The following is a 27,346-nucleotide window of genomic DNA, read 5'->3' on the forward strand; positions in this document are numbered from 1 at the left end:
TTTGCTATGATGCCTACAAAAAACTTGACAATGATTAGGCTGTTCGTATGCTGACATCACTGCCTATCATGCTAATAATTGTTTCCTTGTACTCTCCTGCCTGTCTGCATCCACCTGTTGTCTCATCTTATACTTAGATTGTAAGCTTCTTGAGGCGAGGATCACCTTTTTTTTTCTTCTGTGTTTGTATCTGGTCTAGCACAATGGAGTCCTGGTCCATAACTAGGTGCTCCTTGCATTTCACCTTGATTTTAGGGGCACCACAGATCATTTGTCATGATCCCCATATTCTATGGGCCCAATGTTGCCTTCCTATCAAGCTTGAGTAGGGAGCATTATATTCTTGTTCAAAAACTTGAGCCTTTGATCTGTGGAGATTGAGCTGAATCTCAGCTATTATTGTTTTGAAAAGTAACTTTCTAGCCCTGTACCATTGCAGGAAAAAAAAATTGAAAATGTAAGCCCTAAAGGTTGATAAACCAGATGGCAAATAAAAAGAACCCAAATGTAGGGTGACCAGAAGTCCCGATTTTATAGGGACAGTCCCAATTTTTGGATCTTTTTCTTATATAGGCTCCTATTACCTCCCACCCCCATCCTGATTTTTCACACTTGCTGTCTGGTCACCCTACCCAAATGTAAATCCTTGGGAATTTTTTTAAGCCAGTGATTATTTTTTGGGAGGAATGCTGGACTCATGAACTTTGGCGAGCTGGCAATACAGCCATCCACCAACTGGGGACACAACATGGCCCTCGATTACCTACCCTTTTCTCCACCATGGTGGAGCAGCTCCTCCTAGCAGTCTCCAAGCCCGTAGAGTGCGGGCTGCGAACTACATCTCCCAGCATGCAACACTTCCGGGGGACACGGGCTGCCGTGGCATGCTGGGACCTGGGCTTGGTAAACCGTCCAAGGCCAGGAGGCTGGAACGCTGGCTGTCCCTATGGTGGCGGCAGGCGGCGCTAACCTTTGACCTATCGGAAGTGATTGTGAGGCAGCTGGCCCGGAACAGGGGGCCCTGCGAGCAGGGAGTGGAGGCAGTGAAGCTGAGACAAGTGAGTCCCCGCCACGGCCGGCTGGAGTGGAGGGGGCGCGAGCTGAGAGGCGCCCCCCCCCCCCGCGTTTCGTCTCGCGGCGGGAGGAGGGTCGCCGCCGCCGCCGAGGCTTTTCCTCCTGAGGGAGGAGCGGGCCTCGCCCTCTGCTAGCCGGGCCAGGGCCCAGGCCCCGCTCCGAGAAGCGGCCACCCCCTGGGCGGAAATCTTATTACTCATCCCTGGGCGGGGGGAGGCTGGGGGCGTGTTCAGGGCTCGGGGCGGCCTGAGGGAGGCTCAGGGGTAGGGGTAGGAACAATCTCATTGGAATCCACACACCGACAACAAAAATCCTCTCTCAAGCAGTCCTGTAACTGTTGCTCTGCTTTGACGGCTTCCTCCGCCAGCGGGGGAGCCGCCTCCTTCCCCTCCCCTCCCGTCCCCTCCCTAAAGAGAAAGAAATAATTCCGTTACAAAAACCCCAAGGATGGAGGTATTTAGGAACCTTTTTAAGGTAGGTTACGGTGCTTAGGTACCAAAGTGAGATTTGCCTTGAGATAGATGTGATTGTCTCCTTCCTTTTAAACCTGACCTGCTAGTCTAAATGCTCTTAAATATCTGTAGGGAGTAAAGTAATGTATTTGTGTGAAGAAAAGAGAAACTAAAGTTTCTCATTAATGATAGTCTTCTTTCACAAGTTGCAGTATCCAGCATCTGTGTTACAGCTTGTGAGTGAAGACTGGCACTAAACGGAAAGGACAAATATCCACACACCTTTCTTTCCTATTATATTTCACGCACTTCTGATCACTTACAGATCATTAAAACCATTTAGACTACAGGGTTCATGCTTGGGGGAAGGGAGAAAATCCTATATAGCACAAGGCCCCTCTTGCTTTGATCTCCAAATACCATAATGTTTTTTGAGTAAAAATGCTGGATATCTTCTGAACCTTCTCTATACTAGGGCTGCCACTGATCAGGTGAGTTGGGAATGGTACAGGTGGGAAAAGCTTTGTAAAGTTCCCCACCTAGACAGTGCCTTAGAGATAGGAGTGTGGAAGACTTGGGTTTGGCATTGGTATAGTGAAATAAAGGGGTGGCTGGGTTCTACTTTAAAACAAGAAAGAATTTTGTGTTAAATGAGGAGGCAGAAAATAACTTATGCCAGGATTGAAGGCAGAGGTATTTAAAGAACAGTGTACTAGAAGTTTTCTCCTTATGCACAATCATTTTCTTTGACTGTTCCCTTCACATTCTCCCCCACATTCCCCAAAATTACCTATATGTCTATGTAAAGGGTAAATGGTTTTGAAGACTTTCTTGATGCAATATTTCTGTATCATTGTTCATATTTTTCATGTTGTATGCAGGCAGATTAGACTTGAGTGTTCACTTTGTAATTAGAATGCTACAAATAATATTCTAGGGGGAATTCTACACAACTGTGCACATGCAGAATTTGCAGATTTCTTTGCGTCCCTGCAGAAAAATGACTTTCTGATGGGGAAGCAAAGGGAAGCTGCAAGAGTGTTTATGTATCCTTCTGCAGCAACGCAGGGGCATGTGGTTTCAGGCACCTGGAGCAGCTGGCAGAGAGGTAAATCACTGGGGAGAGGAGGGCTGGAGGTGCCCTGGCTGGTTCTGGGTCAGACCCTCCCTCCAAGCTCTGGGCACCCCTGTCAAGACTTATTCCCTGCACCCTGCACTCCCTAGCCCACCCAGGACTTGGGATGCCCCAGGTGGTGGCTTGGTGGTGGGTAAGGAGTGCACTTTCCCTACATGGAGTGACTGGGTCTGGGTCAGACCCACCTCTAGAATCCTCTCCTACCGCCCACCCCTGCTTCCTGTCCCCATTGCTCCTCAGCCGCAGGGGGGAGGGGTCACTATGGGGAGCTGCTCCCTCAGCTACCCAACCCCTGTGCATCCCGATGCCCCCACCATCCGGCCCTCCCTGCTGAGCCCCCACACCCCCAGCCCTGTTCCCCCTCCCGCATCTGGACCCCCACCCCTGCACTCAGACCACCAACAGCTGAGCCTGACACACAGGAAACCCCACTGCGACAAGCCCCGACGCCTATGCACCTGGACTACCCTGACGAGCCCCTTGCACCCAGACCCTCACCCCATTGAGCCCCAACCAGCTGCATTCGGACCCCCCACACCCCTCAGCCTTGAGCCAGCTGAATTGCAAATAGATGTGCAAGTTTTCTTTCACACTGCTCTATTAATATACTTCAGTCCTGATCTGCACAAAAGCCCAGATCACAAAGGTATCTAGACTCCAACTTCCATAGAAATCAGTAGAAATTAGGAATCTAAATATCTTTGTGAATCTGGATGTAACTCATCTTTCAGTTCTGTTTCTCCTGAGCAGTAAATGCACTTACAAGAAATTGTGTGGTAACTATGTGAAGTAAACCCATGACAGCGGGGCCTAGAATAACATTAAAACGTAATCACCTAGAATGTAAACAGAACTTAAAACTATACTTTTGTAGGTGAAAAGCTAATGCATTAGCCCGCTGCTCCACCTAGCCTATTTGTTTATTGATCAATATTTTGTAGAAACATAGGGCTAGAAGGGACATTGAGGTAATCTAGTCCATCCCCCTGCACAGATGCAGGATCAAGAATACCTAGATCATCCCTGACAGGCGTTTGTCTAACCTGTTCTTAAAAACCTCCAGTGACTGGGATTCCACAGGGAAGCCTATCCAGTACTTAGCAATCCTTGTAGGGTACGTCTACACAGCAGAAGAAAACCTGTGGTTGGCCTGTGCCAGCCGACTTGGGCCATTTTGTTGCTGTGTAGATTTCTGGGCTTGGGTTGGAGTCCGAGCTCTAGGACCCTGCTCATACCACTATACTCCCCCAGATTCTTTTCAGTAGCACAACTGTCTGGCCAAAGATTCACCATTTTGTATTTGTGCCTTAGATTTTTTCCTTCCTAAGTGCAGTACTTTGCATTTTTTTAAATTTAATTTTGATGATTTCAGACCAGCTCTCCAATTTGCTGAGGTCACTTTGAGTTTTAATCTTGTCCTCCAAGGTGCTTGCAACCTCTCCCAGCTGGGTGTCATTCACAAAATTTATAAGCATACTTTCTGCGCCATTATCTAAGTCATTCTTGAGAATATTGAATAATACTGGACCCAGGACAGATCCCAGCAGAACGCCACTAGACACATCCTCCCTCTTTGACGATGAACCATTGATAAACTTTGAGTGTTTTCTCCAACTAGTTATGCAACCACCTTCTAGTAATTTTAATCTAAACTACAGAAATGTGATCTGCTGATGAGACTGTCGTGTGGGGCTGCATCAAAAGTCTTACTCAAATAATGATAAATCATGTCTATTGCTTCCCCTCTACCCTTCCATCCACTAGACTGCTCAGTGAAGGAAATTAAGTTGGTTTAGCATGATTTGTTCTTAAAAAATCTATGTTGGATATTAATTATTACCCTGTTATCCTGGATGTGCTTACAAATTGTTTAATAATTATATCTTTCCAGGTTTCAAAGTTAGGCTGGCTGGTCTATAATTCCCAGGTCCTCTTTGTTCCCTCTCTAAAAATAGGTAGTATGTTTGTCCTTCCCCAGTCTTCTGGGACTTCACATGTGCTCCCATGAGTTCTCAAAGATAATTACTAATGGTTCCAAGATTGCTTCAGCTAGTTCCTTAAATACCCAACCCTAGGGTGAATTTCATCAGATCCTGCTGACTTGAATACATTTAGCTTATCTAACTTGTCTTTAGCCTGTTTTTTCTGCATTCTGGATTTTGTTCCTTCTCCCTCATTGTGAATATTAATTGTTCTAGGCATCTGATCTCAATTAACCTCTATAGTGAAGACTGCAGTAAAATGGGCATTAAATGCCTCCGCCTTCTTGATGTCATGTGCTATTAGCTCTCCTTCCCCATTAAGTAGTGGGCCTACACTTTCTGTGGTCTTTCTCCTGTGCCTAATGTATTTACAAAACTCTCTTCTTATTGCCATTTATGTCCCTTGCTAGTAGTAATTCATGTAGTTCCTTACCCTTTCTGATTTTGTCCCTACACACACTTCTGTATTTATTTGTGTAAAGATGACATTTTGAAAACTTTAGGGGTGTGAACTCTCTGAATCATATTTGACTTGTATGCTAATGTACTGATGGTGAAGGCACTCATATTACTTCCTTGGTATATTGAAAAAATGGATATAATAGAGTACATTAAAAGTAAGATGTAATATGTTGTTGGAGCACACATAGCTAGATGTTAATATTCTAAAACTACTATGGCCAAAATCTGCCCTCAGTTGTCTTTAATTACCATAAATTAGTTAAGTATGCTGTCATTATGAATTTGTTATCCAGTGGACACAGTAGCTACTATTTTACTGGAACAGATAAATATGTCTTTGCATATCTATATTTGACTGTTATTTCAGTGGCTCTCAACCTTTCCAGACTACTGCACCCCTTTCAGGAGTCTGATTTGTCTTGTGTACCCCCAAGTTTCACCTCACTTAAAACTACTTGCTTACAAAATTAGGCATAAAAATACAAAAGTGTCAGCACACTGTTACTGGAAAAATTGCTTACTTGCTCATTTTTACCCTATAATTATAAAATAAATCAACTGGAATATAAATATTTTACTTACATTTCAGTGTATAGTATATAGAGCAGTATAAACAAGTCATTATATGAAATTTTAGTTTGTACTGACTTTGCTTTTTTTTTTTTTTTTTCTGTAGTCTGTTGTAAAACTAGGCAAATATCTAGATGAGTTGATGTACTCCCTGAAAGACATCTGAATATCCCCAGGGTTGAGAACCACCGGTTTATTGAACCATCTAAGTGGCCCACTGCTTGCACGCTGATATTTACCAGATGGCCTAACAGTCTTCATTCTCACATGCATAACACTAACTGGGTAAAACTTTGAGTATTGATGTACTTACTAGTACTTTTAAATACGTGTCTGGTCTTGCATATGCTTAGCAGCTGATGCTGAATTTCTTTAGATGACATTTGAAGAGAGCCGTTTTAAAAAATTATATTGTCTAAACCTCTCTTCAAATTATTTTAGTTTGCAGACTGAAGACTGTTCCATTGTTTTGCCAGTAGTCATATCCCAGTATGAATTTTTTTAGCATCTTTATGGGGAAAATCTCTAGGGCTAAATGGTGCTTCTAGGTACAACCTTGATCAAAAGGTGGTCTGTAAATTGCATATCTCCTGAATAGTGTGGGTGATATTGTGCTTCAAACATACCTCCAAGCCACAACTCCCTCCATTTCTTCTTACTATGGGGGGAGGGTGTGGTAATAAGTTGCTGCTGACCTATACCACAAGCACATTGACACCCATGGTAATGGCTGGTGGGTTGCATGATAGTTCCAAGGTGCTATTCATTTTCCTCCAGTCCCTGCCTGACAGCTTGGCAGGCATGTGTGTTGAAGGGGTTAGAGTGTGTACTGTGCTTCAACTTTTGCATGTCCAGACCCAAGGTCAGGGTAGTCTGCATAGGGCTGTAATTGGGGGCGCTTTTTAAAATACCCACTCAGGAGTGTGTCAGTCATATTGTAATCCTACGTGTTTGTTTGACCAATCAATGTCAATTCTTATTTTTTTAATCTAATATGGTATTTTACCTTCAGCAGTATCATATCTGGATGCTTCAGAGAGGCAAAGAACAGATATAAAGCACCTACTCTATTGTAATATTTGTACCACAGGTTGGAAAAAAAAATTTTGACTCCTGCAGGCTAATATCCTGAAGCATATTATTTGATTACTTTTGCAGTTGTAAATGTTAGTGATTTAGAACATCATTCAGCCCTCTTTATTATCAGGCTACAGCTTATCCATGGCCTTCCTCAGCAGTAGATTTGCCATGAGACTGCCTTTTAAAATTTTTCTATTTTCATTATTCGGAATATATTATTTTTTAATTTCATCATCTTTCTTATTTTGCAACAAGAAAGATAAAAACAAGATGCTATTCTGTCTTCACTAATTTCACCATTCACAGTCTTGAATGCCTCAATTGTCATTTGTTAGAAGGAGAAATCATGCAAGACCAATCCTGACTGTTTTCAGCACTTATGCAAGCATTAAATTTCTGTAATTCATGGCACACTTCCTCATGTGAGAATAGTTTGACATTCTGCTTCTGATTTGGAATTAACAGTAAACAATTTTCATTGATGTGTATGGAGTAGCTAATCCCTGCGCGCCCCCTCCACTCCAATAATCCTTATTACAGGGAGCAACTGTTATTGAAATCTGAGAGCTTGTTACAAGCAGATCACTTGGCATCTTCTAAAAACCTGTTCACTATTCAGTAACAAATGTATTCCTCTTTGAAGTATCTGACTGGAGACATGTGGGAAAAGTCTCTAGTATTTAGATAAAATTTATTTAAGAAATTTTCTGCTGGGGAGGTTTGCAGCAATATAATATTAATTAAAAACCAGTTAATTCTGAATAAAATAGGAAATGTTCATAGCTGTTGACTTATTGCAAGAGTCCCAAACATTGTTGAATTAGAGTTAAGGTTCTAAATACATATCAATAACTTAAGAGTATCTTTGCTTTTAAAAATGAACATCTGAAAGCTAGGAAATTCAAGTTAAGGGGGAAAAAATGTGGCTACTATATAGAAAATGCTGGGTTAATGGTTTAGGGTCCCTCAACTTTGTCCTTGTATCTCAATAATCCTGTATATCTCTATGTAAAAGAGGCTGTATAAATCAACCATCCTGGATGTCATATTGACTCTGGATTCTTTGCAATCATATTAATTCCTGGTCAAAACTGTCAACAACTTAAACCATGTTCCACTTGGTTTGTGCAGCAGAGAATACATAACCTGCAAGGATATACCAGATCTAAGATCCATACTGTTGTGGATAGGAAATGGTTAAAATAGTTGTTGAGAGGAGGGGGAGGCCCAAAACCCAAATGTCAGATGTTGACACTGAGAGAGGAGTTGAGTGGGCTTCTGATTTACATTGCAGCTTTCTTAATTTTGGTTAAAAGAAAAGGAGTACTTGTGGCACCTTAGAGACTAACCAATTTATTTGAGCATAAGCTTTCGTGAGCTACAGCTCACTTCATCGGATGCATACTGTGGAAAGTTTAGAAGATCTTACTATATACACACAAAACATGAAAAAACACCTCCCTCCCACCCCACTCTCCTGCTGGTAATAGCTTATCTAAAGTGATCACTCTCCTTACAATGTGTATGATAATCAAGGTGGGCTGTCTGTAGGCAAGGACTGGCCTGTCTCCCAAGATTTGTGAGAGTGTTGGGTCATCCTTCAGGATAGGTTGTAGATCCTTAATAATGCGTTGGAGGGGTTTGCGTTGGGGGCTGAAGGTGACGGCTAGTGGCGTTCTGTTATTTTCTTTGTTAGGCCTGTCCTGTAGTAGGTGACTTCTGGGAACTCTTCTGGCTCTATCAATCTGTTTCTTCACTTCCACAGGTGGGTATTGTAGTTGTAAGAATCTTTAGATCTTCTAAACTTTCCACAGTATGCATCCGATGAAGTGAGCTGTAGCTCACAAAAGCTTATGCTCAAATAAATTGGTTAGTCTCTAAGGTGCCACAAGTACTCCTTTTCTTTTTGCGAATACAGACTAACACGGCTGTTACTCTGAAACCTTAATTTTGGTTGATTCTGAAACAACTGTACAGAGTTGTATACAATGCTGAACTGCAACAACTTCTGTGTGCGGAGAAGGTAACAGGCACCTGGCATACATTATGCTGCAAAACAGTTTGAAGTAGGAAAATTATGTACAATAATTGATTAAAAATCCTTACTCTTACAAAATACATGAATTTTAACATCCACACAGCATATTTAAGGCACTGGTATAAGACTAATTTTTAATTACGGATGAATTTTGTTTCTCAATTTAGAGAAACCAGTGACCGTTTTTCCATGTCTGTCAAATAATTAATTTTGTGAAAATCATAAATAGATATAAATATTATTTTGGGTAAGGTGAATCGTTTAGCAACTTTGTAAACACTTTACAATTCTGTTGTAGGGTTTTTTCCTGTTTTGCCTCTAAATGTTTTGCTTTGTGTTTTCTGCCTTTATGTAAAGGAAATGGTGTCGGAATTGTTGCTAACCAAACATGTGTGCACTTTGGGAGTTAAGCAAGGTTGCTTAGCTGCCTGTTTGGTAATATCACATAAGCCTCTACCCTAAAGAGATGCTCCAGAGGCGGAAACCAACAGAATGTCTAGTATTCATCTTTGTTATTTAGGTGGGTTCTCCGTGGACTGGGCAGGGAAAGGCCATATAATAAAGGAAGGCAGCATGCACTAGTGACTAGAGCAGATGACTAGCAGTTAGGAGATTTGGATCCTCTTCCTGACTGGCACTGACTTAATGTGACCTTGATTAAGTCACTTAGGGCAAGTTTTCCACAAGTACTCAGTCCTGTAAATGTGTATTTGTATTTAAATTCCTAGTGGAATTTTCAAAAGTACCTGTTCTGCATATTTAGGTCCCTAATATTGGCCCTTAACCTTGGTTTCAGTTTTTCCCTCTGTAAAGTGAGGTTAATACTTAAGTAAGGTGCTTCCAGATTCTCAGAAGAAACATGGTATTTAAGTGTTATGACACTTCCCAGGGGTAGTCAAGGTTGTGAGGCACCTCACTACCATCTGCCCTTAGTCTGAAGAAGCTTTGTCTGTGTCTGCTGTCCATCCGCTCCCTGACTCCACTGGTCATAGGCAACACAAGCACTTCTCTCTTAGCCAACACAGGTTCCGCTGTCCCTCTGCAGGTTAGCAATAGACATGCTATGAGCATCCCCCTAGAATGTCCAGCCCTTGATCCATAGGATGTTCTTTGGGAGTAGCCAACCTGTGAATTCTCTAAAACGGTACCCTGCCAGCTTACCAGTGCACCTTAGATTGCCGCTCCACTTAACAGACAGCATTTAAATAAACTTTTGCTTGTTTTACTATAAAAATATCTAACAACGAGTAGGGATTCAAATGATAGCAAGTAGAAATATTGGAAACATAGTTACATATAAAATAAAATCATAAGTCGCTTTCTAGAAGCTAGACTTGTTTACCTAGTTACTTTCAGGTCTCATAGGGCAAAGCTCACCCAAGATCCTTCCAGTGTATTACAGCCAGGCTTGGCTGTGGTCTTCCATTCACAGGACAAGTCACGCTATCAGGTTGCCTCCTCAGTGGTTAAAAAATCCAGGAGGGGATCTCTGTCCCTCAGATATACTTCAACAATCCATTTTCTTTACTCAAATGGGATCCCCTCCTGCTGTTCTGTTTTATTCCTGTACATTTTCTCTTGATTAGCATTTTGGCTCCATATTCAAATAGGCCTGTATTGTGAAGTAGACAATACACACTAAAAAGCTTCTATTACCCACTGCCTGGAACCCAACTACTTATTACCTGCCTTACATTCTCAAAACCTTTTGAGTTAACTTCCAGTATAGATACATAACTCTTTTTTAATATGATCTGTACATACATTTTGAAATGATGATGGCCAGTAGGGTACTGGCTCTCAGATCTCGTATTGCACCCTTTTGGTGTAATTTTGTGGATTATTATGCATATATGTGACCTAGGGGATCCCTGTAGAACTCTTTGCATCCTCAGTGCACTCTGCTAGTTGGCATCAAGAGGTCCCTGGGTCACAAATGTAAACTGCTACTAGAAAATATACTGATTAATCTGCTCTTATAAGGGGATGCACTTAAATTACTTGACTTGCCTATTTCTAACTTATTACTAATTAAATAATGCTTATGACCACTTCCAGCTCAATTGGGAAAGACTAGGTATAGCTGACAACTTCAAAGTAATCCTTGCTGGATAAAGCATTGAATTGTGAGTACAGCCTTCTGTGTGAGACTTTTTGTGTGCAAAAACTGTATATGGGGAAAGGTGTCTGAAAGCAGTAAAATCTGAAGTATAACTTGTGACATTCTTTACCCTTGCACCCTTCTAACCACTTTCAAATTTTATTTTTTTATTTCTGGATTTTTCTGTTTCTGGGGTATTAAAATAACAAATTAGATAGGCATCAACATCAAATACAGTTGCCTTCATTCATCCTATTTTTCAGTTTTCTGTGGCTCGTTGTTTCCCATTGGCTGGGGAAAGAAAGCTGGTTGCAGCTTGCTCTGGATCATATTGAATTTGCTCCAGTTATCCTGAGGGTAGTTGCTGGAAAACAGTACAATGCACTTGTTCTCTCACAAAATACTGCATTTATGGGAGATTATGTGCTACCTGTGTAGCACTCCCAGCCTCTTCTGACTGGGTGTAAGGGATTCTAATAGGCTGTCACTAGGTTACCTATTTTCTATCCTTCCTGGGTTCAACTCACCCAGTTTCCCTTTTGTTTTCCTCCCATTTCCTCCTTTGTCTTAGCATTGCCATTTCCTACTCCTCCACCCCTCCTGCTTTTTTCCTACTCAGGATTACACCTGCACTGCTGTTGCTGCTGGTAGTACTTTCCTAGCAGTAAAGTGGAATTGATGCTGTCTTAATCAGTTTCATTGGGTGGGGAAGGAAGCACAGGAGATCCTCTGCTAGAGGGTTCGAAAAAGAAAGATAAATATTACTTCCCCATCTCCAGCTGTGTATCATACCTACTTGGCTCTTGCACTGAATGCTTTCCTCATACTGCAACAGGAGTTGTAATAGTCTGGGAATATAATGTGGTAAAATCTCATTCCATGGTTAGTGGTAGAAGGGACAGAGAGGTGCCAATTGATTCATAAAAATCTACAGGATCATAATTTCTATGATATCACCCTTTGTGTTGTGGCAGTTGGGAGTCTCTTCCTCCAGCTTCAGGTCTTCTGGTTGGTGGAAATTTAGATAATATCCTCTGATAACCAACTCAACCCATTTCTTTCTTTCAAAAGGCCATCGCCCACAAACAAAATGGTACAAAATATGACAAACCTGGAACAGTTATGTAGATAAACAGTTGAGAAAATGTTTAAAAGTCAACTTTTTTTTAAAATTATACTTTCAACAGGGATGCATTGCTTACATAAAAGACATGCATCTTGGCTAATCCTAGGGAAGCTAGCCTTGGCATGTAGAACTGAAAACATGTTTTTCATCAGTCATTGTCAGTGTCGACTATGTCTACAAAATGCTGTTAGACATGTCACACCGATCCTTGTCTACGTCACAGTCACACATCTTTGTACAAGGTAGGCTGCTGGCCGAACATTTGCAGAGTGGTGATCATCTGGTCTTTGTACACAAGCATTTGATTAGCTGAAGGATTGATTTTGGGAGCTTGTGTAACTTCAGGTTTCAGGTAGCAGCCGTGTTAGTCTGTATTCGCAAAAAGAAAAGGAGTACTTGTGGCACCTTAGAAACTAACAAATTTATTTGAGCATAAGCTTTCGTGAGCTACAGCTCACTTCATACTGATCACACCAAAGACATATCCATGTCCACTAGGGGAGGGTAGTTTTGGTTCCCCCCAGCATTATAGAATGCCATTGCTTGATGATTTGCCATCTTGATATCAAGTATAAATACACCCCTTTTGGGGGGCAGTTTTTCTTCATTTGTCCATTCCTTGGAAAACATCCATCAACATAGCTCTGCAAGCATTGTAATGTTGGTCTTCAAATGGTAAACTTGGCATAGAAATGCCTACAGTCCATTTGACCTCATCAGTGACTGTCTCAGCCATTCTGAGCACCTTTAGAATTAGGAGAGAGTCTTTGGAGGCTGAATCAAATGCCCTCCAGTAAGATAATTTGGTCTTTCCAGCCAACCTTCCAGTGTCACATCTTGAAAGGACATGGAAACCTGGCAGTGCGGCAGCTTTTAATGGTTCAAATGATAGGAACACATCTCTGAAAGATATACAGCGATTCTGCTCCTAAGCAGCAGGTACAAAAACAGAATCTTGCTGAAGTCTTGGGTAATGTCTCACAGAGCACTAGAACAGTAGCACCTCTCTTTGTGACATTTGATGGCATGCAAGATAATTTTAGTGTGCACCTCCTCATGGGAACTATAAAGAAACACCACTGAGGAGCTTGAGGACATACCTGTATTACTGCATGCAACAGCAAAATTCTTTGAGCAATGCAAAGGCACAGTGGAGCATTTTTTCTGCGAAGTATGTAGTTGACTCTTCCTTCATGCAAATATGAGACTAGCTTCTTCACTGTGACATTGAAGATATTTGTTGAGTCAATGATTTTTGTTTTGGGCAGATACATGACCACAAAGTGTCTTCTTTCTAGTAATATTTTTAATTGATTCTTCTACACAGGTGTCAGACATGAAGTGGATTTTGTCAGGGGTCCAGTATTTTCTTTGTAATCTCAAAATGAAATATTCGTCAAATCGTGGGCAGATATTAACTGTTCCTCGTTTGTCGAGAGCTTATTCCTCAGCCATATCATGTATGATTGCTACACTGAAAGGCCTTTGCTAGCATAACGTACTGGTCATGTAGTCTATGGGTGCTGGCTAAGAAAGACCACGCAAGAAGAGCATTAATTTTCTTTTTGCCTGGCACGTATGCATTGTTCTGTCACATTCAAACATCAGTTGTGGTACCCTGGAGAACTCATACTTTCCCAGTCTTGTAGATCAACATCATGATGAGATCTGGATGTGACCCAGGAGAGAAGCAAACCATGACCTATGGTTAACTTTTTGTAACAGTCCATGCACCTTCACTTTGATTTTCTTTGCATACAAACACAACTTTAGTCTGTTCTTGATTGGGACCCATAGATTGACAGAACCTTGGATAATTCTTTGGGTCTTGACTCGTGTGAAGCCTTCGAAACCCAAAGTATCCATTCGACTGACATATTTAGCTATCTTATCACTGAATAGTGCTTTTGTCATGATATTAATGAGCTCTGCTCTGTCATATGCTAATACAATTTGAATAAGCTCATCCTGTAGCTTTAAAATTGCCCTTTCTTGGCATTTAACACTACCTAATGAGTCTAGATGTTGCTTGGTTACTTCTGGGGAAGTCATCCCTCCATGATTGATGTTTGGTTTGAAATTAGATGGAGTTCTGGGGTTGTCAGGAAAGAGCGTTTGGCTGCTGTTATGGCCACCTACCCCGAACAATTTTCATTGCTCTGTTTTCATTTTCTAGGACTTCGTCTGAACCAAGTGCACAGAAGGGAACTGATAACCTTTTAACAGCCCAATTTCCTTTTCAGAATTCTTCCCATATGTCAGCATCAGACTCTTCTAAACTTCTTATTTTAGCAAGGTACCAGACAAGCATTGCAGAATAGTTTGATTAAATCTAAAACAAAAAAGTATGTCACGTAGTCTTCCAGTGCTGCAAGGTGCAAATTCCAATTAGCACTCCCACAGATCAAATAAAGAGCAGCAAAGACTCAGCCCTCTTCATGTATCACCATATCATCCCAAAAGTTGGCTTTGCTGTCGATTCAACCTGATCCAAATTGCTTGATCCGTTCTGCGATATTGCAGCTCTCCATCATATGCAGTAGGTCATTGAGAGACTGCATGTGTGGAACTGGTCTTGCAAGTCCTGTACACATTAGTAAATGATTTCAAACACATGTATGTTATGTAACTATATGCAAACCATTTGTGGATGGATTCAACTAACTTCTGGCTAGATGCTAACATCTTAACCAGTGCCTCATTATTATTCTTTGCATAATGAACAACGCTGATGGTCAATACTACTGAACTGCTTTTTTTTTTTACCAATAATGGCAAATCAGCTTGAAGCACTCATTCTGTTTTATATAGTAATCTGAAACATTAAAAAAAATTAATCCAAGTATCATTCTAAGCATTAACTGGTAATACAATACTGTCAGTCAAGAGCCACAATTTAACTTCGTGAGAGCTGCATGTGTGACATGCCTGTGTTAAGTATAGTTAAAACATTTTTTCAAATATCTATCTATGCAATTGTTCTAGGTTTGTCATGTTTGGTACCATTGTGTTTGTAGGAGAAAGGGCATTTGAGTGATACCCAACTCAACCCACTTCTGACAACATTATCAAAATTTCCACCAACCAGAGGTCCTGAAGTTGGGAGCCAGGATTGGGGGTAGGGGGGCAGTGACTCCTTCAACAACACCATAGAGTGACAACACTGAAATTATGATTCTGTCGATTTTTTTTTTTTTTTTATAAATTGACACCTGCCTTACTTTTCTACCTTTAACTTTTCTACCATTAACCTTTCTACCATTACATATGCTTCTAGCCTATAAAGTGAAATTAGGTTTGTTTCAGTATTACGCTGCTCCTGAGGAAGTGCTATGTGCAGGAATAGCAACATTTATGGCTTCCCTGCGGGAGTTCCCATGGAAATATCAAGAACAGGGTGAGCACAGGGAAAATAGGGAATTTGTATGAGCATGTGCACAATTTAACCCTCAGAAAATTTTAGACTCAGAAGTACACCGGACCCTCGCTAGAACACGCATCTATATAACGCAAATTTTGATATACCATGGTTGCAGCCATGGATCCCAAATTTAAGTACAGTACAATTTTTTTGAGTTTTAAGTGACCTTGTGTTCATTACCTTATAATTCATGCAAGATTGCTGGAGGAAAGACACATACTGTATCAGTTTGATGAGGAATTCGATTTCGAGGGATTTACAGAGGAGAAAGTTGGAAGAACAGATATGAAGTGGATTCAGGAGCTGTCCCAGCAACTGTCTGGGCTCGGGGTAACTGTTCAGCCACAAAATATTGAGTCCTGGATAAGAGGCGACGATGAAGCAGAAGAATTTTGTCCCGTTGCTGAAAGTCTAACGGATGACCAAATTCTTCAGGTAGTACGACCAAACAACATTCCAGAAGCTGAAGAATTGGCCTTCGCTGTGGAAGAAGGGGAAGATGAAGTGGACGTCGTTCCAACGTCAGCTGTGACCGTAGTTGGTTTAGAGACTGCTTTGAGATGGTTTGAGACACAAGACGTTGAACCTATAAAAATTATGCAGCTACACAGTTTGCTAAGCGGAAGCAGCAAGAAGCAAAAGCAACTCACTGACATTTTTTAAAAAAAAACTAGACTAGTTTATTGTAATGTCTACTTTAAATCTCTAATAAAGCAACACTTTCTTTCTCGTTTGTTTCCTTCAAGTAGGAGTTTATTTTCTAAGGTTTTCAATACTTTATGGATGGTGAAGGTAATTAGCACTACAAAAATTTCTATACGCATATTTATATATATAGTGTACATAAATTTCTCTATGGCATTCCATACGCGAAGACGGAAGTTCATGGCACCTGAAAGCGGACAGTCAAAACAAAGCACACAAAGCATTTAAACAAATCCATTAAAAACGCTTCCATTTTAAAACACAATTTCCACTGACACCCGTGGTGAGTACTGTATCTTGTAGACTTGTTTTTCGCGACAGTTCTGAGTTTTGATGCTATCGTTAGCCCGCTATAACCTGGAAATACACAACTACATATACCTGTATTGAAATTTCAATCACAAAAATATAATTTCATTTTAACGCTGTCCCCGCTATAACGCAGTAATTGGCATGGATCCCAAATCCTGCGTTCTAGCAACGGTCCAGTGTATGTGATGGTCAGGAGCGTCTCACCTATAAGATTACTGGTTCAAATTTGGCTTTGGTCCATAAGAAAAAAAATTTTCCTTTAATTTGTTTCCTCGGTAAAATGGGTATAATACGTTGTTTGGTGGCCTTTGTAAACGGAGTTGAACGGTGGCTTCCATTCTTTTCATGACACCGCCTGGCACCATTGTTTAGTCTCACTAAACACAGATGGCATGAATAGGTATGCAGACTGAACTACCCTCTCATGCAGAGACTGACAAATTTCAGGCCTTGTTATATTTCTCAGCAAGCAGATATGAAAGGTGGGAGGTTCCCCAGTAATGTTCAGGAGCTGGTCCCTGGTGAGAAGTGTCTCTGCCACTAGTCACTGGAAAGGACTGTTTTCTCTACTGGATTTTGTCTCTACCCTGCTCAGAGTTCTCTTTATCAGCCTCTGGCTAATAGGTATATTATTGTCAAGCTTCTATGATCCCACTCCCAAACTAGTGGAAAGGAAAAGGGGCTTTCTCTCTCTTTGCTTCTCCCACTTTCCCACAAGGTTTCTTGTCTCCATTTCTCTATCCCTCCATCAGTGTGGGAGATAGGGGGAGGGGGAAGAAAGAGGTCTTCTGGTACTCTATCTTTGCCCTAGCCTCCCTTTTATGGTCCTTCTTTGTAGTGAATAATTCCAGTGCCTGCCTCTGCTGTTACTCACAGCTTTCCTAAGGAGTAGAAAGAATCACTAAGAATTCTTGACATTTTCATTACTGTCCACAGAGTTCTGAGTAGCATGTGTGAAACTGACCAGAATATTGTTAACTTCACTGCTACTGGTGCTGTTTTCCTGAGTCTCTAGGAAGCCCACAACATTCTATTAATATGTGTTCATTTTCATGCTTCGAGGGTTAACCCCAAATAAATGTAAGGAGTTGGTAAGTGGGTGAGTGGAATTTACCTTTCAAGCTGTCCTAGAGTTGTCTTTTTCCAGAGCATAACTGGAGTGACATACAAAGAAACTGGAATTGCTGTTGTCCATACTGGAATTATTTTGCAGATGAAGGCTTCAGTTTTTACACTTGTTTAGCTGTGAACCTTTCACCGGTATTAACTGCACTGTGACACAAAGTGCTTATTTTTCTTCTGTTTTTTTCTTACAGGAATTTTGCCATTGTAGTAGCAAAATCTATGTACACAGATTTCTCCCCTAAAGTTCTCGAAACTATAACTAGCTTTTCTAAGAACCTTGACTGCTAAAGGTTTAAAACTTTATTTTTACAACATAGTCAGCTTTCACTTCGTAAAGCTTGTGAGAATCTGATGCATAGAGAACACATCCTGAAACTTGAATCTACTGAATACTTCTAATCAGACTTGTATGTCATCATGAAAATTTTCTTTATACCTAGAACATCAGTCTTTATGGTAGATCACTTAAACTCTGACTTATGAAATTACTACTAAAAAGTAATTTTGACGCTTGTGTCAATACTTCTTGTTTTCAGACCATCTTACAGTGAAAGCTGCTGTCGCAAAGCAATAAACATTTAATAAGGAGAGAATGGGTAAGTTAATTTTTTAACAAACATCTTTTCATATTTTTAAAACATGAAACACGTTGGGAGGCTTTTAGAATGATGGAATTGAGTAGGAAAGGGCTCTGAATTTTGGAGGTTGCATTTTTAAGCTTTACGTAACAATTAATTTTGCTTACTATGTCATCGTAATTAACTTGATTTTACGTGCTTGGAGCTGCCCTATCTTTCTCCATTCAAATGACTGCATAGTGAGAAAATAGCCAGCTTTTAACGTGGGCTTGGGTGGATTCAGTTATTTTTATGGACACTGACACCTTCCCAGCTGTATTTCTTTTTAGCAACTTGAGCTTTTGCATTAATAGTAATTGGTGGAAAATCCTCATCTAATAATTTATATAGTAATTTTATTTTGATTAACCCTGATAGTCCTGAGAGTAAGCCACGTTTTCCGAACTGACTGCAAGACATAATTAACAAGACTCTTTACAAGTTCAGTACGTATTTGGTACACTTAATCTCTAATGTTTCCTTAACAAAAGAAATCATTGATTTTGTTTTTGGGTGGCAGAAGAAATGACATTTACTAATAATTACTGATTAAATTCCCATCTTCAAAAGTACATCTCTCTTCTCTTACCACCTCTGGATTCTGCTGGAAGGAAGTAAATTTATCACCTACCTTTCTTATAATCATACTTTTCTTTTTGTACTGACTGCAGATATTGAGGGTGTCTAGCATCTTACTGATTATGTACAAATTAAAATAAATAAGCACATTAATACAACCCTGAAATGGAATCTTATGTAGAATATACAGTTTATTAACTTCTCTTTAAAGAAACTTTAGTGCTATTTACTATAGTAACTTATGTAAATGTATATTATTTTTGTGGAAACACACACTACCTGAAAATAGACTTTTATAAATACAACTTCTAATTTTAAATTGGATTAAAGTGGTGTTTTGCTTTTTTTATCACTTCAGGTTTTGAAACTTTTTTGAATTTTTCTGTAGTCTTCCCTTGGGTCACCCAAAGGCACAAGTTGAAATCTAATTAATGGTGTGCGGGAGGGGTAAGAGAGGGAAAGGAGTTTCAGGTATTATGCTCTCTGCCTAATTTTGTTGTTTTACAGTGACATTTACTATTACTTAAATAATTTTTTTCCTGCTGTTGTGTGAGTCACATAAACAGAGGAAACTATTTTCCGTTTTTTTCTACTTTAGACAGCACTTTGAACAAAGAACATTTTGTTTACTCTTTGTTGCAGTAAACTTACGTTACTTGCAATAATAAGTAAACTTTCCTCAAATTGACTTTTTAAAGTTGTTGTGGTTCCTTTTTAAATGAATGCATTAATGCAGGCAAAGACTTTTATTCTGTGAATTGCTCTCTTAGAAGCATGACAACAGATAATGCCTGTAAGAAGAGATGTTTCTTCTTCATTTGGCAAATTCTTAATTACTGTGTTCTAATGTATTAACGCTAGAAACATGACCTTTCCCTGGTAATACGACTTCATGAGGATTGTTTAACAGCCACTTTAGAGCAAGCAGAAAGTATAGTCTCAGATTTGAGTGGCAGGGTTTATTTTTATTATATAAAGGAAAAAATTAACCCTGAATAGACTTTGCTAGAAAAAGAAATAATGTCTGAAATTATGTTTTGACCCATTGGTCAGGGACAAGGGAATGAGGGGACAGATCAGTAACAGTATATTAAAACTAAATTAGCTCGCTAAGAAACAAAGCTGAAAAATTCAGCAGATAGCAAAACTTAAACTTCAAAAGAAACAAACAACTTCCTCGTCTTATCCTCCACCCTCTCCTTTGCTACCTTGCATTTCTTTATTTCTTTGGTCTTTCAGAAGTAAGTGCACTGAGGCTTCATGCTTGTAATAAAGGCATAAGCTATACTGGCTTTCTTCATACTATGAAAGTACTAACCAGATATTCTGAAAGTATCATTTAATCTGTTTTCTGTTATAGATGGAGAAGAGAAAACATACGGTGGGTGTGAGGGCCCTGATGCTATGTATGTGAAGTTGATATCGTCTGATGGTCATGAGTTTATTGTAAAAAGAGAGCATGCGTTAACATCAGGAACAATAAAAGCTATGTTGAGTGGTCCAGGTAGGTGCAATGTGTTTTGTAGCATCTTGTAATTCAGTTATTTCACTTTCCTATTTTGTGGAGTGTTTGGATTTGTATAATCTGTTATATAAAAGTTGAATTTCTATTATGAATAGTGACTAGTCCCAGTCCAGATTGGTTTCTGTTCCTATGTGAACAATTCAGCTTTATCTAGTCTTGTATTATCAGTTTTATGTATATATTCATGTGCCAACTGTATATGAAGTCTTTGGGTGCTATCGTAAGACAAGCAATTACAATTACTACTATTTTTGTCTGTGGAAGTGATTTTCCCCCCTCCCATTCCTTCAAATGGCATATAGGTGGGGGAGAGGATTCATTAAGATTAGGAGAAGGCTACATTTTAAAATCTTTCAGTTACTGATAGCCAAAACTAATTGCTACAATCCCCATCTTGAAATTCCCTTGGATATCACTGAGGTGGGTACAGTCTGAAACTTGGAGTGTGCCCCAGATGTGCTGATTCTGCTCCATCCCTACTCAACCACTGGGCTCTGGAGAAGTCTGGGCTCTGCACTGTTTCCAACTCTTGTGATTCTTTTGCTAGTGATGGGCACGGCTGGAGCCTAATCTTGTGAGGATGCCCAAGCTGTAACCCTTAACAGACAAGTCTTTTGATTGGTCATCTACTCTAGTTCCCCACCTCCTGGGTCTAAACAATCAGTTGAGCTGCTGCAGGCAGAACTCTCCCCCCGCCTCCATCACTCAGTAACTCAAAGCTATTATCTTGGGATTGGGCATGGGAGCTAAAGAGCCCAGCAACTCAGGGCAGCTCTGCTCCCTCCTTCCGTCTCCTCTTGTATGAGTAATGGGGACAGAATAGCACCTCTGCTTTCCCCCACCTCCCCTCTCCCTTCTTGCAACACTTAGCCTGGGATGGGGGGTGGGGTGGTGAAGAGCCCTTGGAGCTGCCTGCCCCCCCCCCAGTCCTGGAAGGTGAAGAGGGGACAGTACTGCAGCCACCAGCACTGGGAAAGGAGGGTAAAGAATCCCGGGAGGAGAGCAGAGGTGAGGCTGGAGTAATGTGCTGATGGTGGGAATGGGCAGAACTAATGAGGGAGGTGGGGACAGGATTGAGACTGGGAGCAGAACTAATTGCGGAGTAGGGGATGGGCAAATGATGGGGTGAGAGCTCGTGTAGCAAGGGCAAAAAATCACCTTACCCGATAAACTTGGGAGAGTGGGCAACATGAACTCTTGCACACTGGGGTTGGGCAGGGGAAGTTCAAAAATTAAAAAACAAAACAAAAAAACAATACCTCTTTTTGGCACAGAACAGAGGTTTTTTTGTTTTGTTTTTTAATCTCATGATTTTGGGGGCTTACTCATGACTTTATTTTTGGCAATATTGGGGTAGTTACACAGTCTTAATCTTAATTTGTTGTCACGGGCTATACTGGGGGAGTTCAGAGCAGCCTTTTGCCTCCTGCTTCTCTCCCTTTCCTCAAGTTGGCTCTGCAGGAGGGTGCTACCTGCCCACTCCTTACTCCTGGCTCTCCAGAACTCCTCTTTAGGCCCTTGCAGTGTGAGTCTCCCCAGTCGCTCCTGACAAGCGCCTGAGCTGGCTGCACAACATCCAGCTGGTCCACTTCCAAACCATGCCCAGAAAACATCTGTGTACACTTATGCATCATGCCATCCACTTTCTTGCCCTTGTGTCCTGCCCCAACACCACGTTGTGAGGCCAGCTGAGAAGGGCAAGGAACTCTGAGCCAATCTGTACTCCACTCTGGTTCCATGATACACTGGGTATATTTGTTGGCAGCTCCTTTGGAGAGTTATGAGTATGAACATGTACTTACTATGGGTCACGAACTCCCCTGATGCCTGTCACTTCTGTGATGAGAGGGAGACCCAGGCACGCATCTATGTAGAATGCATCATCTTGCAGCCCCTCTTACTGAGGTTCTAGCTTCACTTTTCCCCACATTTCCTGATCTGTGCACACCTGTCACTTCAGGAGGATGAAGCTGGATATAGGGGGCACTCTGTGACTGGGTGGGGTCTATTTCCAGTCCCTCATTCAATCACATCTCTGGACAGAGCTCCTCTGGGGAGTGTACATTGACTCATTAGATGCCTTTTGAGGAGCAGCAGGTGCTATCTGGAGTTCTATGCTTGGTGTTCCCTTCTGGTTCTCTGATTTTTCAACCTTTGACCTCACTCCTGTAGCTTTTTTTTTTCCCCCCTCCCTCTTCCGCCCCCCCTTTGTTGTCCGATGCACTCACTTGTAGCCTGAGCTGAGTGGTTCCTCCTCTTAGCTGAGGGGGTGGTCCTTTAGTTTTAGGTGGGCCTATATCTGCCTGTCCCACATCTGCAAATAGTAGTACATGGCTGTGACTCTGTGGGCGAGGCTTGCCAATTAAGAATCAAAAAGGGCTACAGCAGCAGGAAGGAGGAAGAGTCCTGTATAATCAGGTTCCATGGCTGAGCACATTGTGTATAAAAAATCATCAAGGTAAAACTGTTCACAAGTGAAAAGATTCTAGCTGCCAGATAGACAAATTATATCTGGAGATATAGCAAATGGTCTGTGAATATGAACCTATATTAAAACTAAAGGGGCCAAAACCAAACTGTGCATCCGAATCCTCTTAAATTTCAGGGACAAAAGGGCATTCAGACTTAGATTTGGGTATATGAAGTCATCTCATGACCGATTCTGGGCCTCATCCAAAACTGCAAGGGGTTTATATTGGCTAGTTACACCGCATTGGCTGTTCTCTAGTTAGTGATTAGATTCACATTTTTGAATTCACCATTCTGTCACATCTTTAACAAAAACCCACCAAAAATATTCATTCTGAATATCATCAAAATAGGTGGGAACACCTGCTGAACAGCTTCTGCTGGAATATCCTGAGCAAGAGTCTGGTCCAGACGTGGTAAAGACTACATCATAAGATGACAAAAAAACAATACAAAACACCTCCTCCAACTTTCATTTGGCTGATTGTGAGTTTCTGGCTGAAAGTGTCACAAAAACACTTGAGTCTTCAGTGCCATTTAAATCAAAACCCAATTTTTTTAACTAAATTTTGAATATCTGTGTACATGGATCTCACTCGTTGGTGCATTTGCACCCACCATACAGGATATGAGAATCTTTTAACCAGCAGTTTTCCTTGGGGCCATGCATACATCTTGCATGCCCTTGCACTGCTCCTCCCAAGACAATAAAGGGCAAAGCCACCCCAGCTGCTACTCAGTTCCTTCTTGCTGCCTCTGGTCGTGAGTCATAACAGCTTCATTGTCCTCTGACCTACAGTAGTCCTATCTTGTTACATTGTTACTGTACCTAATTCTTTCATATATTTTTTTTTTCTCTACAACTTTGTGGTGGTGGTTTTGTGGTTTGCTTGGTTGTTAGCAGCCCATTGGCCCAAAAAAAAAAAAAATCTCAAAATTAGGTAGGTTTTTTGTTAGCTAGCTGCCATGGTATTGTGGCTGCCAGCAGTATGACTGAGTCAAAATCTCCAGTTTTTAAATCCTGCCTATCATGCAACATTGTGATTTATCTGAATGAGGGACACATCAAATGACTTTTTTGCTTAGGAAAAGGCCATATCCTCCGCAATGTGTGCAGTTCGCAAATCTTTTTCAAAATGCGTCTAGTAAGCCAGGGAGATGCCCTTAAAGTGAAGGACTTCCTGATGGAGAAAGCCGTGAGAGGAGCATCTGACTCAAAAGTTGTTCCTGGATCTCCTTCAGAACCTCATTCAGAGAGTGCTCCATCTATAAAAGATGTCACTCCAGGTTCCCAGAGAACAAAGAGAGCTCATTCAGTCTTTGAGTTCTTTGACGTTGAATTTCAGATTTCCTTATCCTCCCTGGCCATGGGAGAAGGGAGCACAGCTCCAAGTCTGGTCCTTGGCACTGCTCAGAATTTCCAGTACCATGTAAGAAAAACCCATGGAATCTTCATTCCAGAAATTTGGCTAAATCTGCAGCCGTGAAGCTGGTATAACATTCAGCAACGAGAACCAATCCTGTGCCAGTCAAAATCAACTTCAGAATCATCCATTAACATCTCTAATTGCTGGACATATGGACTTGTACACTTTTGTGACACTGTTTGCCAGGCTTTGCCTAAGACCATTTCAATGGTGACTGAGGTCTGTTTATCAACCAAGCGTTCTCTTTGAGAATTTGTACATATGGATCCCACTCTTGGTGATCAGTAAGAAGTCCACTTCTCTAGGAGGAGGGAATCTCAGAGCTTATCTAAATAAGGACTGTAGTACTACCCAACCAAAGTAAGCATCAGATCTGGAGGCTGACACCACTGAATAGTGTTGGTGAATGTATGAATGGAGTTCCATGTGGTTTCTCTGCAAATTCCAGCTATGGGAGATCTAAGATATTCCTCCAGTGGTCACCAAACGTTTTACCTCACGCACACCTTTTCCTCTATCCATGTCCTCTCCCTGCCCCGAGAGCCATGGCTGGGAACATGGCCATGGCTCTGACGGGGGGATGTGGACGGGGTAAGGAGGCTGGGCCCACAGGTGGGGGTGAGGCTGGGGGCGGAGGCTGACAGGCAGGGGCTGGCAACTAGGGCACCTAGCGTGGAGCTGGGGCCAGAAACAGTGCTGGGTGGCGCTCCCTCCCTGTGCCCCCCCAGATGTTCCTCCGTGCCCCCCTAGGAGGGCATGCCCCACAGTTTGGGGACCTCTGCCTTATAATAACTAGTTCTTTTGAGATGTTCTGTACATGTGGATCCTATGTGGACCCTCTGCCTGTAGCTTGAGTTTTACAGCCCAGAATCTTGACAAAGGAGACAGGAATAGCATTTGGGGATGCTCTGCCTTTTATGCCTTTGGGATGGATGACATGGGAGCATACAAGGTGCATGTGCAACACCAACAGACACTCGTGTTTTAAAAGATTCTGATCTCAAGTGCATGTGCACCTAAGAGTGGGGTCCACTCGTACGGAACATCTCTAAGATGCACAGTTACAGCAAGGTAAATAACTGCTCCTCCAGCCACATAAAAAAACCTCTTCAGACATAATAGAAGATTATGAAACGTGAAAACATTTAATGGATCTTGATTTCAATGATACTTGAATATTTATTTGATGTGGATGTTCCCTATTTAAGTTGCATGGCTTTACAAAGTGCGTTTTAAAATCTGCATTGCCTTCCCATTAAATTTGGGCTGGATTGTCTTCAGTAGTCTTGCCTAGATGTAATTGATTGGAAATTAGTAATAAATTCTGCTGATGATTCTCAAGATGGGAATAGAAGCTGTTTCGCTCTCAGAAGCTGTATTGGCTCTGCAGGGATAACAGGAGCCCTATTGTGGTAGGTGCTGTGCAAACACCCAAAGGGTAGACATGGTTCTTGCCTTAATGAGCATACAATATAATTAAAGACAAGACACAACAAGCAAATGACAAACTGTACAAAGGAAGGAAGTGCAATGGTAACAAAATTAGGTTATGTGGTGCCCCTGTTGTACAACCGGATGTTTTCAAATCATCTGAAAGGTTTATTTAAACAAACTAAATCGTGCTCCCTAGCAGCCAGGCCACGTGGTCATCATCGATAGACCTTGTTTCTTGTAGGTGTTTACATCAGTGTGGGTCTCACAGGGCTGAGTATGGAACTCTCAGAGAGCACTCCTAGCACAGACTGAGATCAGGATCAAATCTTTGCTCCACATATTGCTTGTAGGCAGTCAGATTAACCAAAACGAACAGAATATTTTTAAAGAAAGGTGATGGAAGTTGTCCTTGGCTCCAGTAATTGTGGCATGTCTTAACACACTGTTATACAGCTTGTACACTGAAAATGTCTAAATCCTAACGAGACTACACTGACAAAGTGTTCTAGATGAGTTTGCACACATGCAATACAAATGTATTCATTATCAAGGGAACTTTGATGCTGATTCTTTCTTCCTTTTTTTAAACAGGTCAGTTTGCTGAAAATGAAACAAATGAGGTGAATTTTAGAGAGATTCCATCCCACGTCCTATCCAAAGTATGCATGTATTTCACCTACAAGGTTCGCTACACTAACAGCTCCACGGAGATTCCTGAATTCCCAATTGCACCTGAAATTGCACTGGAACTGCTGATGGCTGCAAACTTCTTAGATTGTTAAATAAAATAAATTATAATAAAAATGTAAAACTTTTTTCAGTATTTAATACCTGTAGTTCAGTTAGTAACTTTTTTCATATAGCATGCTGCGTGTGTGCGGTTGAGAACTGTAAAGTTCACTGCAGAGGCAATTATCTTCAAATCTGTTGCATAGCAATCATTCAAGTTTAAATTTGTTTTGCTGATTACACAAATAAGGCCCTTTTCACAAACAGACAAATAAATAAATATGCCAATTGGTAGATGGCTATGCCTTATCCTTTAGGTATGGCAGAACTTTATCTTTTAATGCAATATTCATTTAAAATACTGGAGTTTAGGCCAATGCTACTTAAAAGCTAATATTCGCTAAATGTGTAGGTGTTTAGCGTTTCTAACTTTCTCTCATTGTCGCAATTTTTAAACCTCTGAACTTGATCACCTTACAGGGTAATTGTCCTTTTAGCATAGCTATAACTTTAAGTTATATCAGCACTTGCATTATAAATCCCCTTTTTCAAGGATTTGTAAACTGGCAAACATTCACTTTGGGCTGAAAACAGTATCTAGAATAATTTTTTGTTTTGTTTTAATCAAAATTTAGCGGTGTTTTTAGAAATGGAAAAGTATACCTGGTTTATTTTTCAGTCATAACTTAATTTACCCCTTAGATCAATTTAAAATGTTCAGGTCACTTGTCTAATAAAAATGCATCCCTTCTGATAGTGGCTTACTAGAAAGAATTAAATAGACATGTTAGTAACTAATAATAATTAGTGTTTGTATACTCTCTTCTGTTCTATATAAAATGTAAGTTTATTCATAATGTACTGTCACTTGACCTAATATACAAGATTAATAATAGCCTGTAATGGCTCTTTTCCACTGTTTGTGATCAGTTATGTAAACTCTGTATTTACTCTCAGATCAAAGCCTTTTAAACTTCTTAAAT

At 40.9% G+C, this 27,346-nt stretch overlaps 1 protein-coding gene across 5 annotated transcripts; it reads left to right on the top strand.

The window, feature by feature from the left end:
- The first annotated feature begins 902 nt into the window (after window positions 1–902).
- ELOC (elongin C) lies at window positions 903–26,449 on the top strand. Of its 5 annotated transcripts, none has more exons than XM_073330811.2 (5): window positions 905–1,058; window positions 5,782–5,960; window positions 18,120–18,179; window positions 20,140–20,283; window positions 26,226–26,449. In XM_073330811.2, exons 3-5 carry the CDS (start codon window positions 18,176–18,178, stop codon window positions 26,414–26,416), a joined length of 339 nt encoding a protein of 112 aa, XP_073186912.1. In that variant the 5' UTR covers window positions 905–1,058; window positions 5,782–5,960; window positions 18,120–18,175; the 3' UTR covers window positions 26,417–26,449. The 5 variants fall into 5 exon arrangements, with proteins under 5 accessions (XP_073186916.1, XP_073186912.1, XP_073186914.1 ...); XM_073330813.2 differs by lacking the exon at window positions 5,782–5,960 and adding an exon at window positions 10,852–10,919; XM_073330810.2 differs by lacking the exon at window positions 5,782–5,960.
- The last annotated feature ends 897 nt before the right edge of the window (window positions 26,450–27,346 follow it).

Source organism: Lepidochelys kempii, chromosome 2, assembly GCF_965140285.1.
Source record: "Lepidochelys kempii isolate rLepKem1 chromosome 2, rLepKem1.hap1, whole genome shotgun sequence".
NCBI lineage: Eukaryota > Metazoa > Chordata > Testudines > Cheloniidae > Lepidochelys > Lepidochelys kempii.

Excerpts from the sequence above, each read along its gene's own strand:
- ELOC (XM_073330811.2), top strand. Across the intron at positions 20,284-26,225 it reads AGCTATGTTGAGTGGTCCAG|GTCAGTTTGCTGAAAATGAA; the intron begins GTAGGTGCAATG and ends TTTTTTAAACAG.